The following is a 16263-nucleotide window of genomic DNA, read 5'->3' on the forward strand; positions in this document are numbered from 1 at the left end:
GAGAAAACCGGTGTCCCAATTCAAAGACAGGCAGAGAAAGTAAATTATTTCTTACTTGGGGGAGGGTGAATCTTTTGTTCTATTCAGGTTTTCAACAGATTGCAAGAGGCCCACCCACAATGGGGAGGCAATCTGATTTACTCAGTTTTCCAATTCAAATGTTAACATCATCAAGAAACACCCTCAGAGACATACCCAGAATAATGTTTAACCAAATATCTGGGTACCCCATAACTGGTACCCCATAGCCCAGCCAAGTTAATACGTGAAATTAACCATCACAATGGACTTTAAGAAGGTGGAGCCCAACTCCATCTGTTTCCAACTAAGAATGCTGAACACCAGATATATAAAGGAACTGCCTAGTTTGTACAATTAGAGGAAGATTCAGAGTCATAACCTAAATCTTTATATTTTATTATAGATGTTTTTACTCTATTTTTACTTAACTCTCCTTCTACTATGCTATATTGGTTCTTTTTTTAAAAAATTGTTATTAAAACTAATTTAAATATTATCTTCTTCATGTGAATGAACACCATGTGTGGTGGGGCTTGGGGGGAGAAGGTGCATCACTTAATAGACATGTGGCCTTAAGAAAAGTCATTAATACTTTTTTTTTTTTTTTTTTGAGATGGAGTTTCACTCTTGTCTCCCAGGCTGGAGTGCAATAGTACAATCTCGGCTCACTGCAACCTCTGCCTCCCTGGTTCAAGCGATTCTCCTGCCTCAGCCTCCTGAATAGCTGGGATTACCGGCATGTGCCAGCACACCCGGCTAATTTTTGTATTTTTAGTAGAGACGGGTTTTCACCATGTTGGCCAGGCTGGACTTGAACTCCTAACCTCAGGTGATGCACCCGCCTCAGCCTCCCACAGTGCTGGGATTATAGGCATGAGCCACCATGCCTGGCCTCATTAATACTTTTGAGCCTCAGTTACCTCATTAGTAAATGAAAATAATACCTACTTTCCATCCTGGCTAACACCGTGAAACCCCGTCTCTACTAAAAAATACAAAAAACTAGCCGGGCGAGGTGGCGGGCGCCTATAGTCCCAGCTACTCGGGAGGCTGAGGCAGGAGAATGGCGTAAACCCGGGAAGCAGAGCTTGCAGTGAGCTGAGATCCGGCCACTGCACTCCAGCCTAGGAGATAGAGCGAGACTCCTTCTCAAAAAAAAAAAAAAAAAAAAAAAAAAAAAAAAAAGAAAATAATACCTACTTTATGAATTTGCTGTAAAGATTAATTGGGTCAATGTGTTAAGTTTAAGTATTTGCAGTGACTGGGACATAGCAAGTGCTACCTAAGTGTTAGCTCTTTTTATTATTCTTTTTTTTTTTTTTTTTTTTTTTGAGACGGAGTCTCGCTCTGTCGCCCAGGCTGGAGTGCAGTGGCCGGATCTCAGCTCACTGCAAGCTCTGCCTCCCGGGTTTACGCCATTCTCCTGCCTCAGCCTCCCGAGTAGCTGGGACTACAGGCGCCCGCCACCTCGCCCGGCTAGTTTTTTATATTTTTTAGTAGAGACGGGGTTTCACCATGTTAGCCAGGATGGTCTCGATCTTCTGACCTCGTGATCCGCCCGCCTCGGCCTCCCAAAGTGCTGGGATTACAGGCTTGAGCCACCGCGCCCGGCCTTCTTTTTATTATTCTTGATATGAAACTTTATATATTCAAGTTTCTGCTTATTGCTCCTCTTAGCCCCATCCTTTTTTGCCCTAATCACTGGCCTAGTGTGTCAGCAGGTTCCTGACTCTCTTTGATACCATATCTCATTTTGTAAGTACTCATGGACTTCCACATCAAGCTCTATAACCTCAGCACAAAAAAAAGAGAACAGTATGTCTAAAATGCAGTGGGTAAGGGGGAAAGGGTTTAAACAAGTTTCAAGAGACAGGAAGCGGCTTGATCATGCACCCCAGGTGTTTTAGTATGCCTATTCTTTGTTAGCTTTTGGTATTTTGTTTTAGCGAAATAGCCAAACTAATGTATGTGCCCACATTCATTACAGTCTCAAGCGCCTTCAAACATTGGTTGTTATATTCCCAGATGCTGGCTGCACCTCCAGGTAAATAGGTAGACTGAACATCAAAGAAACCAGAACTGTCTATGCTGTCATGTATTTTAACCATATGTTTGTGGCTACTGGTTTCTTCTGAATCACCTGTTACAATGTGATTAATATTTATGATGAGCTACTAATTAAAAGGGCTGGCTGAGAAGCCTACCTGCTGCTGCTCTCTCTGAGGTTCTGCCCCATGACCTGCCCTGCTATGTGACAAAGTGTTTGTGGCATGGAATATTGTGGGTGCTGTAAATTTAAAAAACAGGGCTTGGACTGGACTTATTTTATAAAAACTCATCTCTTCTTTGAAATGATTTGCACATCAAACATTTAGAGTGCTCTTCTTTTTCTCATCACCAAAGATGTTTTCTGATGTTTATTTCCAAGAAAGAGTTGACTTTTTGTTACTTAATGGAAATTTGATAAATTTGATATCTATGTGAAAATATATACCCATAGGGTAAAAAAATCAGTTCTGTAACATCTTTAATGACAAAGAAATATAAATATTACATCTGAACACTGCTTGTTAGAAGTACAGATTAATTTCTCTCATGGCTCTTAATTTCTTTGAAATGTCATCTTGCCAAAGCTCAATATATAAAAATGAAGCTTTATTTTAGAGGAAATAAGCATGTGATGCTGGGACCTCAATTGAAAATTTTAACAACTGAGAAATCAAGAACAATATATTTAAGTAATTATAAAATAATACATTGAGGTATGTCCAGATTTAAGAGTGTGTTATTTAATATAGGTACATATAACATACATGTGTTATGTGTATATGACATGCATATCCAACACATATAGACATAGATGTATCCTACATGGCTAAATGGTGTACTTTAAGCTATAGGTACTCTGGACTGTTATTTGAGGATAAAAATTAATGTGTACACTTATGGTCAGGGAGGTAAGTGGATCTTAGACTTCGCTTTCTCTGACTGAGGGGTTTGGTGCCCTTAAAAGATTGCTTATGCAGCCCCTTACACTTCTTCTACCAAGATCCTTAGACTACTTTTTGTTATTTACTACTTCCTTCCACTTTTTATTATTTTCTGTTTGCCTGCATTTATTTATGCAACAAAAATCTATTGAGCACCTAGTTATGTACCAGGAACTAGGATAGGCACTGGGTTAAACAAGGCAAAGGGGCTCACTCCTCAAAGAGCTAACATTAAGACAACAAATAAGCCCACACAAATGGGGTTATTAGAGACTGTAATAAGGTCTATGTAAGATACATACCAGATACTGAGATGGAGAATGTGATGAGGGTGGGGGTGGGATGCTTCTTTAGATAAAATGATTAGAGTGGCCTCCATGAAGATGGACATTTAAGCCAAGACCTGATGAATCAGAGTAAGCAGCATTTCAAGATTTGGCAGATCAACATTATGAACAGAAGGAAGGGTTTGCAAAACATAAACTAGGGCAGTGTGGCTGGAGCCCTGGAAAGAAAGACAGGGCCACTGAAGTGAGCAGGAGGCATAGATATGCAGGGCTCTGTAAACCAGGGTGAGCTGTGGAGCCTGTTGTAAAAGCAGTAGGAAAAGACACCTTAAAGAGTTTCTGCACGAAATAGGTAAAATAGATTTGATCTAGTATATATTTTAAAAATATTTCTCTTGACGTTATACGAAGAATGGATTGGAAAGGGACAAGAATGGAAGCAGGGATGCTATAATAGTATCCCAAGACATAGGTGACAGTAGCTGAATTTGGTGCTGACAGTGGAGACAGATAAAAATGGGAAGATTTTCTTGTATATTTGGAAGTAGAACTAACAGATCTGAGGATGGAGTGGGTGCGGTGAGGGAAGAACATGATTCACAGGTACTTCCCAGGTTTTTACTTGTATAATTGAATGATTAGTAGTTCCATTTACTAAAATGGGAATAGTTAGAATAACAGGTTTAAAAATAATCAGACTCTCAATTTTGGGCATCTTGAATTTGAGATTCCTTTTAGACATCCCAATTGAGATACAAGGTTAAATGTAAGAGTCTGTGGAACTCAGAGGAAAGACCTTGGCTGAAGACAGAGACATTCGGAAAATATCAGCACATAGAATGTGTAAAACATGGGACTGAATAAAATTTCCTAGGGAAAGAGTATACAAAATAGAAAGAGTAGAAAATAGAAAGTGTCCAGGCAGGAACCCTAAGCCTCGTCAGCATTAAGAAGTTGAGTAGAGGAAGAGGAGCCAGTGAAGGAGATGAGAAAGAACACCACTGGCATTGGAGAAAACCCAGGAATATATGATGCCACAGAGCTAAGAGAAGAAAGTTTCAAGAAGACAAGAGTACTCAATGGTGCCAAAATGATCCTGAGAACTAGATAAGGACACACAGTGTCTATTGGACGTGGCAGTATGGAGGTCATTGGTGAGACAATTGACATGATTGGTTTCTTTCTGTTGTTGAGATAATGTCAGATTAGAGTGATTGAAGAGTATAACAGAGATGACAACGAGGCAGAAACCGTAGATGATTTGCTTGAAAATATTTTATGTGGAAACAAAGAAATGGGACAATGGGTAGAGAGAGACGTGGAATCTATAAAGGTTTAATTTTCCAGGTAACTTACATATATTTATACGCTTGTAGGAATAACCCAGTAGTGAAGGAGAAACTGATGATGTAGAAAATGAAAAGGAAAAAAAATTCTTGAGAACACAGCAGGGGATGGGAGCATAAGTGGAGGGATTTTGCCTTTGATAAGAGCAGAAAAGAGCTTTCACAGTACTGTGAGGACAGAGATGAGGCTTTCATAACTACTGTATGCCCAACATTCCTTGGCATATATCAGAAACTCAATAAATATTTGTTGAGTGAACCAAGTAAACATTCATTCCAAGCCAGGGAAACAAAACAAGAGTACATCCAAAGAGAGAGCTTGAAAGAGCAAAGCATAGTCAAGAGCAAAGAGAAGGATATGACTTATCCATGCTCCATGAGTTATTGCTTATTTTATAATGTGTTTAGACAATCTAGTTAATTTTTTTTTTTTTAAGACAGAGTCTTGCTCTGTGCCCCGGGCTGGAGTACAGTGGCACCATGCCCAGCTAATGTTTTGTATTTTTAGTAGAGACGGGGTTTCATCATGTTGGTCAGGCTGGTCTCGAACTCCTGACCTGATGATCCACCTGCTTTGGCCTCCCAAAGTGCTGGGATTACAGATGTGAGCCACTGTGACTGGTCTTAGTTAAAAAATTTTTTTAAATCACACTGGATTTTTTTTTTTAATGTACAGATACAGCCAATGTGGCATTTCATTAATTTCCTTTTCATGGTTTATTTATGTCTATTGTGATCCCCTAAAAATGTAAATTCTCAAAGGAATAGATGTGTTTTCTACCTTGGTAATTCATTTTTAGACACAGGGCAGGAATCTAATGCATTTGTTGAGAAGCATGTAATTTTCCTTAGCTTCCATGATTATCTTTACCACTGATAAAATCACTGATTATGTTAAACCAAAACACATATTTATAAATCACATATCTATTTTGTCTTAAAGGTGCTACTTGGCACTTGGTAAGATTTAATTCACAGTCATAGAGTCAATGTTTATTTACAAGGCTAGGGAAAATATAATGTTAAAAAAAAGTGTATATTCTAATGAGGGACACAGAAACTTATTTTACTCACTTTTATTGTGCCTATGTCAGGGTAGTCAAATGACATGGAAGACAGATTATCTGTTATTAAAAATCTGCTAAATACAATCAGGCATGACAGCTCATGCCTATAATCCCAGCACTTTGGGAGGCCAAGGCAGGTGGATCACCTGAGATCAGGAGTTCGAGACCAGCCTGCCCAACATAGTGAAACCCCATCTCTACTAAAAATACAAAAATTAGCCGGGCATGGTGGCAAGCACCTGTAGTCCCAGCTACTCGGCAGGCTGAGGCAGGAGAATCACTTGAACCCTGGAGACGGAGGTTGCAGTGAGCCGAGATTGCACCACTGCACTCCAGCCTGTGTGATAGAGCAAGACTCTGTCTAAAAAAAAAAAAGAAAGAAAGAAATCTGCTAAATACATTTTGAACATATAGGACCCAATAAAATGTTTTTGACAATTTGTTATTTAGCAATTCCCTTCCTCAAAATACATGGCAGTGAGCAGTACTCCAAAATCAAGTACCATAAAGTATGCATATCAAATAAGATGCATTTGATAACCAAACGTATTTAAGATTTTTGTTTACTTTTTGTATCAAGAATAATTCTACCAATGACAATAAATCTTAAAACTTTGTCGCTGCCTTTGGGATAAAGAGAATAATAAATTTTGAGGTACTCATATATTTCTCTAGTTTGCAATACAAATAGAAATGATATTTATACACACTAATGGACTGTATGAATAATAAATGATGCAGCTATATTTTTTCATGGTAATAAAAAGTCAAAAATAATACACTCAGAAGAATTCTTATGAGTTAATAACAAACAGTGAATTTATTCTCACACATTCAGTGGATGAGGATTTATCTTATTTTAGGGTTACTGTGAAAGTTTCATTTGTGGCTTTCTGGAAAATCATCAAATGTTGATCACCTTTCTTATTATTCTGTTTTGAAGCTATTCCAACATCCTATTTACTTGAATTTGATGGAGTCTTCAAGGAATGTTTTAGTTATATTTAGAAAGAATGTCACCTTAGGAAATAGGAGATGTAATTTAATGTAAGTTGGGTGTGTAACAAAAGAGCCCCTGAGAAAGGGTCATTTGAACTGAGACCTGAATTTTGATAAATAGTAAGCCAGGTGAAAAATGACAAGGAGAATATGTTAGAGTATGTGGCATCCCAAAAGGTTTTTTTTAAAAAAACAAACATACTGTCCTAGCCATACTAGCATGACAATAAGACTTGCATTATAACAGAGATTTGTAATCTCCCTACCCTCTCCCTTACCACACCCCGACACATCAACTATCACTAGATCTCTAGCCCTTCTCAATTGTCCCACTCTGAATCTCTAGAAGACATCCACTTTCTCTCATAAGATTGGTTCTTTTGGTTTTGCATGACGTATGCAGAAGTAAAGTTTTCTGCCCTTACTCTCCAGGTCACCTTCTATGGGATCTGTCACCTTCTGTGGGGTCTCCTGTGCATAGGAAATTGCCATAGCTGTTGGCAGTGCCATAGCTGTTGGCAGAGGTAGTATATGCCTGTGGCTATGTCAGGATTTTCAGGATTGATCCCGATGTCATTGATATCTACACCAAGGACACTGTTCTCTACTTGCTGCTGGGATTCAGGGTCTTGTATCTAATCATTGAGGACCCATGTGTATTGATTAGCTGTCGGAGGCCCTCTGGGCTTGAAGCTCTGCACTAAATACCACCAAAGGAAAGGGGGTCTTCTCTTGTGTCTTTTCCTCCACTTGTGTGTGTTCTTTAGTTATATATTTGCCCAAAATGTCGTAGAGGCTTCGTTTAGTTTTGTTTTTATTTCACACTTCATTTCCCCAGAGTTCTGACACAAGTTTTGATCTACGTTCCTCTTTCTTCCCCTCCATTTCACTCCAGTTTATTGTCCTTCAATTCCTCTTTTGAGACCTAGCCCTCATGTCACTTAGGACAAATTTCATTCTGAGAAGTTCTTTAGTCATTCATGTAAATAGACACATAATTATTTCTAGCTCATAGTTCTTCTGGTTATGCCAGATTTTCCTGAATCCCCAGGTGGACACACCATTATTTCTAGCAATGGCCATTCTCATATTAGGTCTGTATTTTTGGCAACTGAGTTAAGCAACAAACATCTTTTACAAAATATTTTTATAATGTGATTATATGTACATTTTTAAAATTTCACGTATGATTCCAGAATTTTCATCTGTTGTCTATGGGGAGATTCTAGAGACAAAGCATCTGGCTTAACTAGCTACTATCTTCTCCCCCATTTCTTCAAACACTGCTTAAATAGTTCATTAGTAAAGAAATGTGGTTAGCTTGTGGTATATGAGGGAACTTCAAAAAGTTCATGGAAAATGGAATTAAAAGATAAAAATAAGAAATATAAATCTTATTTCTCAACAAAAGCTCCATTTTAAGTTCAAGACAATTTTATAGACAATGATACCAACCATTTAGTCTATCCCTAAGGAACAGAGGGTCCTGGGAATTTAACTATGTCAATACAATATTTTTTACATTATTAACTGAAGAAAAATTGGTGCCCTTTAAATATATTTTAAGATTAGGAAACCAAAATAAGTGAGAAAAAGCCAAATCAGGACTGTAAGTTGGATGCCTAATGATTTCCCATCAAACCTCTCACAAAATCACCCTTGTTTGATGAGAAGAATGAGCAGGAACATTGTTGTGGTGAAGAACGACACTCTGGTGAAGCTTTCCCAGGTGTTTTCCTAGTAATGCTTTGGCTAACTTTCTTACAACACTCTCATAATAGGTAGATGTCATTGTTCTCTGGCCCTCCGGAAAGTCAACAAACAAAATGTCTTGAGCATCCCAAAAGACTGTTGCCATGACCTTCACTCTTGACTGATTCTACTTTTGCTTTGACTGGACCACTTCCACCTCTTGGTAGCCATGCTTTGATTATGCTTTGTCTCCAAGATTGTACAAGATTAAACATGATAAAGCCATTTTTAATCTCCTGTTACAATTTTTCAAATAAATGCTTCAGGATTTTGATCCCACTTACTTAGAATTTCCATTGAAAACTCTGCTCTGATCTGGGCATGATTCTGACACCCATCATGTTGAAACTTCGCTCAACTTTAATTTTTCAGTCAGAATTGTGTAACCTGAACCAATTGATAGATCAATAGTACTGGCTATTGTTTCTGCTGTTAAGCATTGTCCCTCTTCAATTAGGGCACAAACAAGATAAACATTTTCCTTGCAAATTGATATGATCTGCACTGGAGGCTTTACATTCAACATTGTCTCATCCCTTCTTAAAACGAGTTATCCATTGGTAAACTGCTGATATCTTTGGTACATTGTCCCAATAAACTTTTAGTAGATCATTAATGATTTCACTATTCTTCTATCCAAACTTCACCATAAATTTGGTTTTTGTCTTTCCTTAAATGGAAAGAATTCTGCTAAAATTCTTCAATTTTGGAAGAATTAATGTTGCTCTGACAGGGGCTATTTTCAAACTGATATCTCATTCTTCTTAGTGCCTCAAACTAGATCCTGTTCAGACATGTTACAACAAGTTCATTTGAGTTTATTTTGTAGAAAAAAAATTTTAATTGATGCATCTTTTTTTCACAATATGCATTTTCCATGAAGATTTTGAAGACCTCTCATATAACAGAAGTCAGCATGTGTACAAAATTTAGTGTTTTTCTTAATATCTATCCCCTATATGAGAATTTTTTAATTATTTGAAACTTAAAGGTTTTAAACGGTCTTTAAAATAATTACATCCTATTGTCCATATTTTTTAAATGAGCTAATTGCAAGATATAAGTTTGAAATTTACATCACTTATGAGATGCCACTATTAGTAAATTATGACATAGATATGAGATATGACAAAAAAGTTCACCAAGAGACAACCATACTAAGCAGAATGGGTCCAATCTTTACTTGTCTCCTGAAGAATAGCCACATGACATAATTGAAAAATTAAATATGGGGTAAGAAAGCCTAATTCTGCCACTTATTAGTCGTTATTTAACCATTTTGAATTTTGTCTGTGAAAATCTCTGCCCAACTTAATAATAACAAAACTACTTAATGGTAACATTTATTGAGTGCATATTAGGTTCCAGGCAACACCCTACACATCTTAGAAGCTTTCTCAATCAATCCCCTTAACAACCTCTGACACAATAGACCATTATCTTCTCTTTCAGATGAAGAAACTGACCTTGTGAGAGGTTAAGTAACTAGCCCAGGTTTATCCAGCTGAGTTGAAGAGTTATACTTCAGACCCAGACAGTCTGACTTTGAATCATAGCACTTAACTGGTGTGCTGTACTTAATGGGAAATGATGTCCACATGTGGAGAGTGGTATTAACTCTGAAATCACTGTGGTTTTTTGCCTCTGAGATATGTGGTTGAAGCAAGTCATTTCTCAAAAATAACCACTGCATTCTCTGTAACAGTCAACTGCCATCATTTTCCAGATAGACATGGTAATTTTGTATTTTAGAAATATCTGAAATTGGCTCAACAAAATATTTTATTCAAATTCCATCACCCACAACTATTTTGCATTTTTTGGATCTTAACAAAACCATTACATCTTGTAGACTAACAGATTTATATAGTTGTAATTACCATATACATATATTTGCATTATGTTTATTTTATCTAATATTATAGACCTTTATTCATTCATCCAAAAGATATTTATTGAGCTTCTGCCATAAGCCAAGCATTATCTAGGCTCTGTGGATCGTCAGTAAGCCAAACAGCCAAAATCCTTGCTCTTTTGAAGCATACCTTCTAATAGGAACAGAATATAACACATCAATGATGAGAAGTGCTAAGGAAAAAAAAATAAAGCAAGGTAAGGAGGCAGACGGTGACAGGAAAGGTGGTATTCTAAAAAAGTCTGATTAGCAGAGGCATCTCTGAAAAGGTAATGTTTTAGTAGAGACCTGAATGAAGGGAGGGAGTGAGCCCTGCAGATATCTCAGGGAGAGGATTTCTAACAGTGAGACAGTTTAAAAAGGCTCTGAGGCTGTTGGGGCTTGGTGTGTTTGAAAAGCAGCAAGGAGACTAGAATAAATGAAGTGGAGGACGAGGAAGAGTGGTGGAAGATGGGGGGGTGCTATTAGAGAGATCAAATAGGACCATGTCAGATTCTAATTTTATTCTGAATGAGTTAGAAGCCTTCAGAGGGTTTTTTTAAAAAAAGTACTGGCATGATCTAATTTATGGTTTCAAAAATTACTCCAGGTTTTTGCAGAAAATAAACTATAAAAGGCAGAGTGGAAGCAGGGAGACCTGCTTTGGCAGTGGCTTTGGCCCATGATAGATGTGGAGGTGGTAGAAATGGTCTTGTTCTGAATATTGTTCATAGTTAATGCTAACTGGTTTTACCAACTCTGGAGGGTGAGAGAAAGAAGGGAGACAAGAATGATGGCTGGTTTGTTTTTGTTTTTGTTTTTTGTTTTTTGTTTTTGAGATGGAGTCTCCCTCTGTCACCTAGGCTGGAGTGCAGTGGTGTGATCTTGGCTCACTGCAACCTCTGCCTCCTGGGATGGCTGGTGTTTTAACCTGAGCGCAGGAAAAATTGAAGTTGTTAGTTATGGAAAGGAAGAGAATTGACAGAGGAACAGATGCAGGGTAGAGGTGAGTACAGTAGGAATCAGGAGTTCAGTGTGGACAAGATCCAGTTAGTTATCTAAGGAGGTATGTCAAGGATGCAACTGTATGCATGAGTCTTGAGTTCTAAGGGAGAGATCCTGCTTAATTTGAGACTATAGAGGAAAAGAAGAGAATAAGAATTGAGCATTGGGCTGTCCATTGTATAGAGGTGAGGAAGATGAGGGCAAATAAGCAAAGGAAACTTGAAAAGGAATGGCCAATGAGAAGAAAAACTAAGAAAATGTGGCACCCTGGAAGCCTAGGCAGGAAACGGTATCAGGGCAGAGGAAGGAATCATTTGTGTAAAGGAGGAAAGTCAACAGGAGGAAGATTAAGGATTGAACATTGGATGTAGCAATCCTGGTTTAGTTTAACAGGAGCTGATACAGGGAGAATGGGAGGTGGAAAGAGGAATTAGAAACAATAAATATGGGCAACTCTTTTGAGACCTGTTGTTTAAACTGAGATTAACAAAAAGAAACGGTAGCCAGATAACAGGATATTTGGATTTGTTCGGCTTTTGTTTTAATGTGAGAAATATTATAACACATTTGAATATAAATTAGAAAGATCTAGTAGAAAGGGTGAACTAATGATGCAGGAATGAGAGGAAGAATTAGACAATTATATCCTGTTGATGTCACATTATCCTTTTTACTGTTGATGTAACATTATCCTTTTTACTGTTGATGTTCATTTAAGTTGCTTCTGATTTTTTACTATTATGTCGCAAAGAAAATATTTGTGCCTGCTTATCTTTTATTCATTGAGATCATTTTCTTAAGATAAATTTGCAGATGGGGAATTACTGGATTAAAGATGATGAACATTTTTAAGACTCTTAACACTGTGCTATTGCCTTAAAATCAATTCCATGTGCCCAGTAATGTATAAATGATTAAGTTTTATTGCAACCTTGCTAGAGTTATGCCATATAACTTGAGTCCATAATTCATGGAATTCCTACTGTTTCAACTACCCTTTTTCTATCAGACTATTAGCTTCTAAAAGACAGCGATAATGTCTCAATTTTTTCTTGCCATCTATTTTTTAGACCAAATATTTCTCTAATAATAATAATTACAACAGTTATCTGAAATCCCTCTGGGTTCCATTGTGATGGTATGCATATGGTATGGTGAGAAAAAAAAATCATCAGTTTTAGAATCAGACCAACCAGTATTTGAATCCCAGATTCGTTACTTTGCCTCTGATTGAGTCCCTTTAATTTGCCCATCAATATAAAAATTAATAATAATCCTTGTTTCTAAGTCATCCTGACTGCTAAAATAAGATATCTGTAAAGCCCCTAGCACCAAGTAAGAAAATTTTGGTGGAAATAGTGGAACCTTGAAAAGAAATTTGTGCTTATCATGAAAATAGCTTATGAGCATTTAATATTTTTTAAGTCAGGAAGATAAAAACATTCCTCATGCAACACACCTTGTCCACAGCCCATAAAGTTCTCATCTTACAGTTTTGCTAATTCCCATGGAAAAAAAATCCCCATGAATTTCGATTCTAGTAAACTGTTGAAACAGCAAGCACCTGGGATATCTCTTGGGCAAGCACAGGCTGCTACAGTAGACCTAGGATCCGCAGTGTCTCTAGAAATAGTACCAGGCGGTTACCTCCAGGTGACTAAATGAAGCTTCATCTCAGCACACAAGCTTAGAAAGCTTTACGATTAGTCCTGCTTGCTATGGTGAGGAAATAACACAAAGAACAGTACAAATGGAAGCCAACTTCATCACAACATGCAGTCAGTTTCCAAACAGGTAAGATAATCTCTCATGACAGGCAGAGGGTCCTTGGTGTAATGTTGAGAGCTTAGAAGGGTAAATATTAAGATTTATGTCTATATCTGTTCATGTAAATGTAGATAAATGAGTCAGCATAGAACCTCTGTGATATCTAGGGAAATACCTTTAGCCTAAAAGTCTGAAATTAAAAGAAAATGCTATGCAACCATTCAAAATATCTTAATAAAGATCCTGCCACAATCATAAGGAGTTTCTTGTGAAATTCATAATCGTCCTAAGGAGAGCAGAATTACAAATATGTTCACTTGAACAGAACTCAAAAGTTCGTAAAGGACCTTGAGTGGAGCAGATATTTTCTTTGTTTTGTTTAGTGTGGTTCCCACACTGACATCAGGGAAAAGATGACTACGACTAGAAACGAAAATTGAGAGTTACAGTGGGTTAATTCACTAAATCTATACATTTTTATAATATTGACATCCCGGGTACCCTGTGTTTGTGTGCAGACTTCACTAAAACACTAGTCAGTAGCTTCTGTTATAATCGCATGTGGGGTCCAGTGAGTGAAAGTCAGTGCTATGAGACATCATCAGCTAAATTCCCAGCTGGGGAACTCAGCTTTGTTGTTTTTCATCAGTAAACCAAGAACCTTACTCTAACACTGACTTAAATATGGCTTTTATTAAAAATGATGTATAAATTTATTAGTTAATCTGTATAGAAAGTGCTATCCTCAGATGAAAAACCTCGCACAATGTTTATTTCACTTGTTTATTTCAAAAAGTATGTATTTAGTTTCCACTGTGTTCTAGGCATTGTACAAAGTTCCTGGACAACAAAGATTAAAAATAAGAATTTAGTTTGAATATTTAAAAACAATATAATGATTCTGCTGTTGGTACAAAGTTATAGATAATTTTAATTTTATCTGTGGTCCTTGATGATGAATCACAATGTCAAAAAATAATGCATCTGGTGTTTACATCCATCTCAATAACAAAATTGGATTAACTTTCTGTCTGATTCAATATTGCAGAAAACAGTCATCAAGATGGCCCAAATAAATTATTTGATTCAAGAAGTCAAGCTCTGTTTCCCACAAAATAAAGGGCTGCCAGATTTGATTTTATTTTTTTAAGTACATCTCTGGTGTGAGACATGAGCAGGTAATAATGCCAAATTATGGCTTGGCAAGAATTTCCAAGCAGGATTTAGGGCTTAGCAGCAAGATTTCAGACTAAAGGGAAAGGAGAGTTTTTAGTGATTTTCTTTTAATGTTTGTTGCATAGATAGTTTTTAATAGGAGGAGGACTAACCTGTTTAAATCTATCACTTAAATCAAGCTTTAAAGAAGATGTGGCTTCTTAGCCTTGTACACCAAAATATCTTGCCTTACAGCATTCATAGTCTTCAAGTTAATTTTTAAAATTGCTATTGCGAATTACTCAGTTGATAATTGATGCTGGATTCTGTTGTATCAAATTAGCCATTTCTATATTTAGCTGTCCCAAAAAGGAATAAGCTATAAATAGTCTCCCTTGTTTTTCTGATCAATGTATGCACTTCTAACAATTTAATAATTAGATCAGACATAGTGCAATCCTAATAAATACCATGACCCCAATCTTCCTAAAAGAAAAAAAAAGAATCTTACTGTGGTAATTGAGAAGTAATAACAGGATGAAATAGGCAGAGTCATGTTGTGCTTCAAAGTTATGCTGCAGACAACATCACTCAGAATCTTTCTTTTCTAGAAATGAGATGGTTCTCAAGGTGCTAATCACTAAAATAATACATCGTGGAAAATTATATGCTTGTTGTTATTTTGCCATATCCTTCTTCAGTTGAAAGGACCACAAAAACACTAGCTAAAACTTATTCCACACTCTGCCTTTATTCACTTTAACTGTGCAGAAAATTATTAATTCCCCCTGGACAGAAAAAATCAAGATTACTAGGAATAAAAGTTGAAGGACATTAAATCAGAGTTTTTATCTGCATCTTAAAAGCACATGCCAATAAACCTCATTTCATTTTACTGTGTTTCTTGGAGAATTGTGTAGTTCACCGGAAGGGTGAAAACACAGAATCCTATTACAGCCATTGAAGTGAAACATAAACTACTTCATGGAGGGAATAAAAATAAAAGTAAATGTATAATACCCTTCCACGGAGCATTAGACTTCAAACTACCCTTGTAATCAGACTGATGTTTCAGAGCTTGTGTGGTCTCTGTGCCCCTTCAGAGCTTAAGCTTTTGCATGTGATCAGCTGAAAGTCCCAAAAGAATCTATTCCTGTTGATTGAATATAAGCACATAAAAGGTAGCCATCTCCTTATTTCACCCACATCTGAAATAAAGCTCCAATGACCTGTAAGAATTGTTAATTTCTTAATTTAAAAAAAAAGTAGTATTTATATATTCAATGACTCAGGACAGTATCAGTTTATGACTAGAATGCAAAGTTCTTGGGGGCTGAAGGATTATTGTTTTGCCCATATATATCTACTTCTAAGCATCCCTAAATATCACTTCGAAGTCATCTTGGTCTCAATTCTTACTGAACAGTGTAGTGAAAAGTCTTCTCTGTCTTTTCAGAAAAGCTCCATGAATGAAGTCAGGGCTGTGATGATTAGAGTTTTGTTATTTTGATGGTGCTGGATGTAGAAACCTGAATTTGTCTGACCTCGTTTTTCAGACATTTGCCTGAGTGTTGAGCTTTTGTCCACACAGGGTTTCTGCCTGACCCTGATTCCAGTCATTTTCAATTCAAGCTTTGGCTCCTGGGTTCTGCCATCAGCATGAGAAATACTGAAGGAAGGGGAGGGGAGTAATAACTGAGGGGAGGCTGAAAGAGAACAAGGAACAAGAATAACTGGGAAAAATAACATCCCAATAAAAGATTGAAAACATAATCAGGGGAGTGGAAGGTGGAAAGTTCTGTTGACTCAAACATATAATAATGAGAATTGAATACTCTGTTAAAAGCAAGTAACTCGCTATTATGTTTGTTTACTGTACCCAGGATAATATCTATTTGTGGTTAAATCGTGATTTTTCTCCTGTCTCTAAAGAACTTTGCATTAAATCTGTTTTCTTCTATTTCATCCATAGACCTGTCT

At 36.9% G+C, this 16263-nt stretch overlaps 1 protein-coding gene across 2 annotated transcripts in view; it reads left to right on the forward strand.

The window, feature by feature from the left end:
- The window catches only part of PTPRR (protein tyrosine phosphatase receptor type R), a 294648-nt gene that overhangs the window by 129563 nt on the left and 148822 nt on the right, over window positions 1-16263 (forward strand). The window contains exon 1 of one of the 2 annotated variants that reach the window (XM_030939761.1): window positions 13051-13155. The exons of the other annotated variant lie outside the window; for it this stretch is intronic. Within the exon in view, the coding sequence (XP_030795621.1) occupies window positions 13135-13155 (21 nt within the window). The 5' untranslated portion in view covers window positions 13051-13134. Of the gene's footprint in view, window positions 1-13050; window positions 13156-16263 lie in introns of those variants that run through there. 2 annotated transcript variants of the gene reach the window in all.

This window comes from Rhinopithecus roxellana, chromosome 10 (genome assembly GCF_007565055.1).
Source record: "Rhinopithecus roxellana isolate Shanxi Qingling chromosome 10, ASM756505v1, whole genome shotgun sequence".
NCBI classification, from domain to species: Eukaryota; Metazoa; Chordata; class Mammalia; order Primates; family Cercopithecidae; genus Rhinopithecus; species Rhinopithecus roxellana.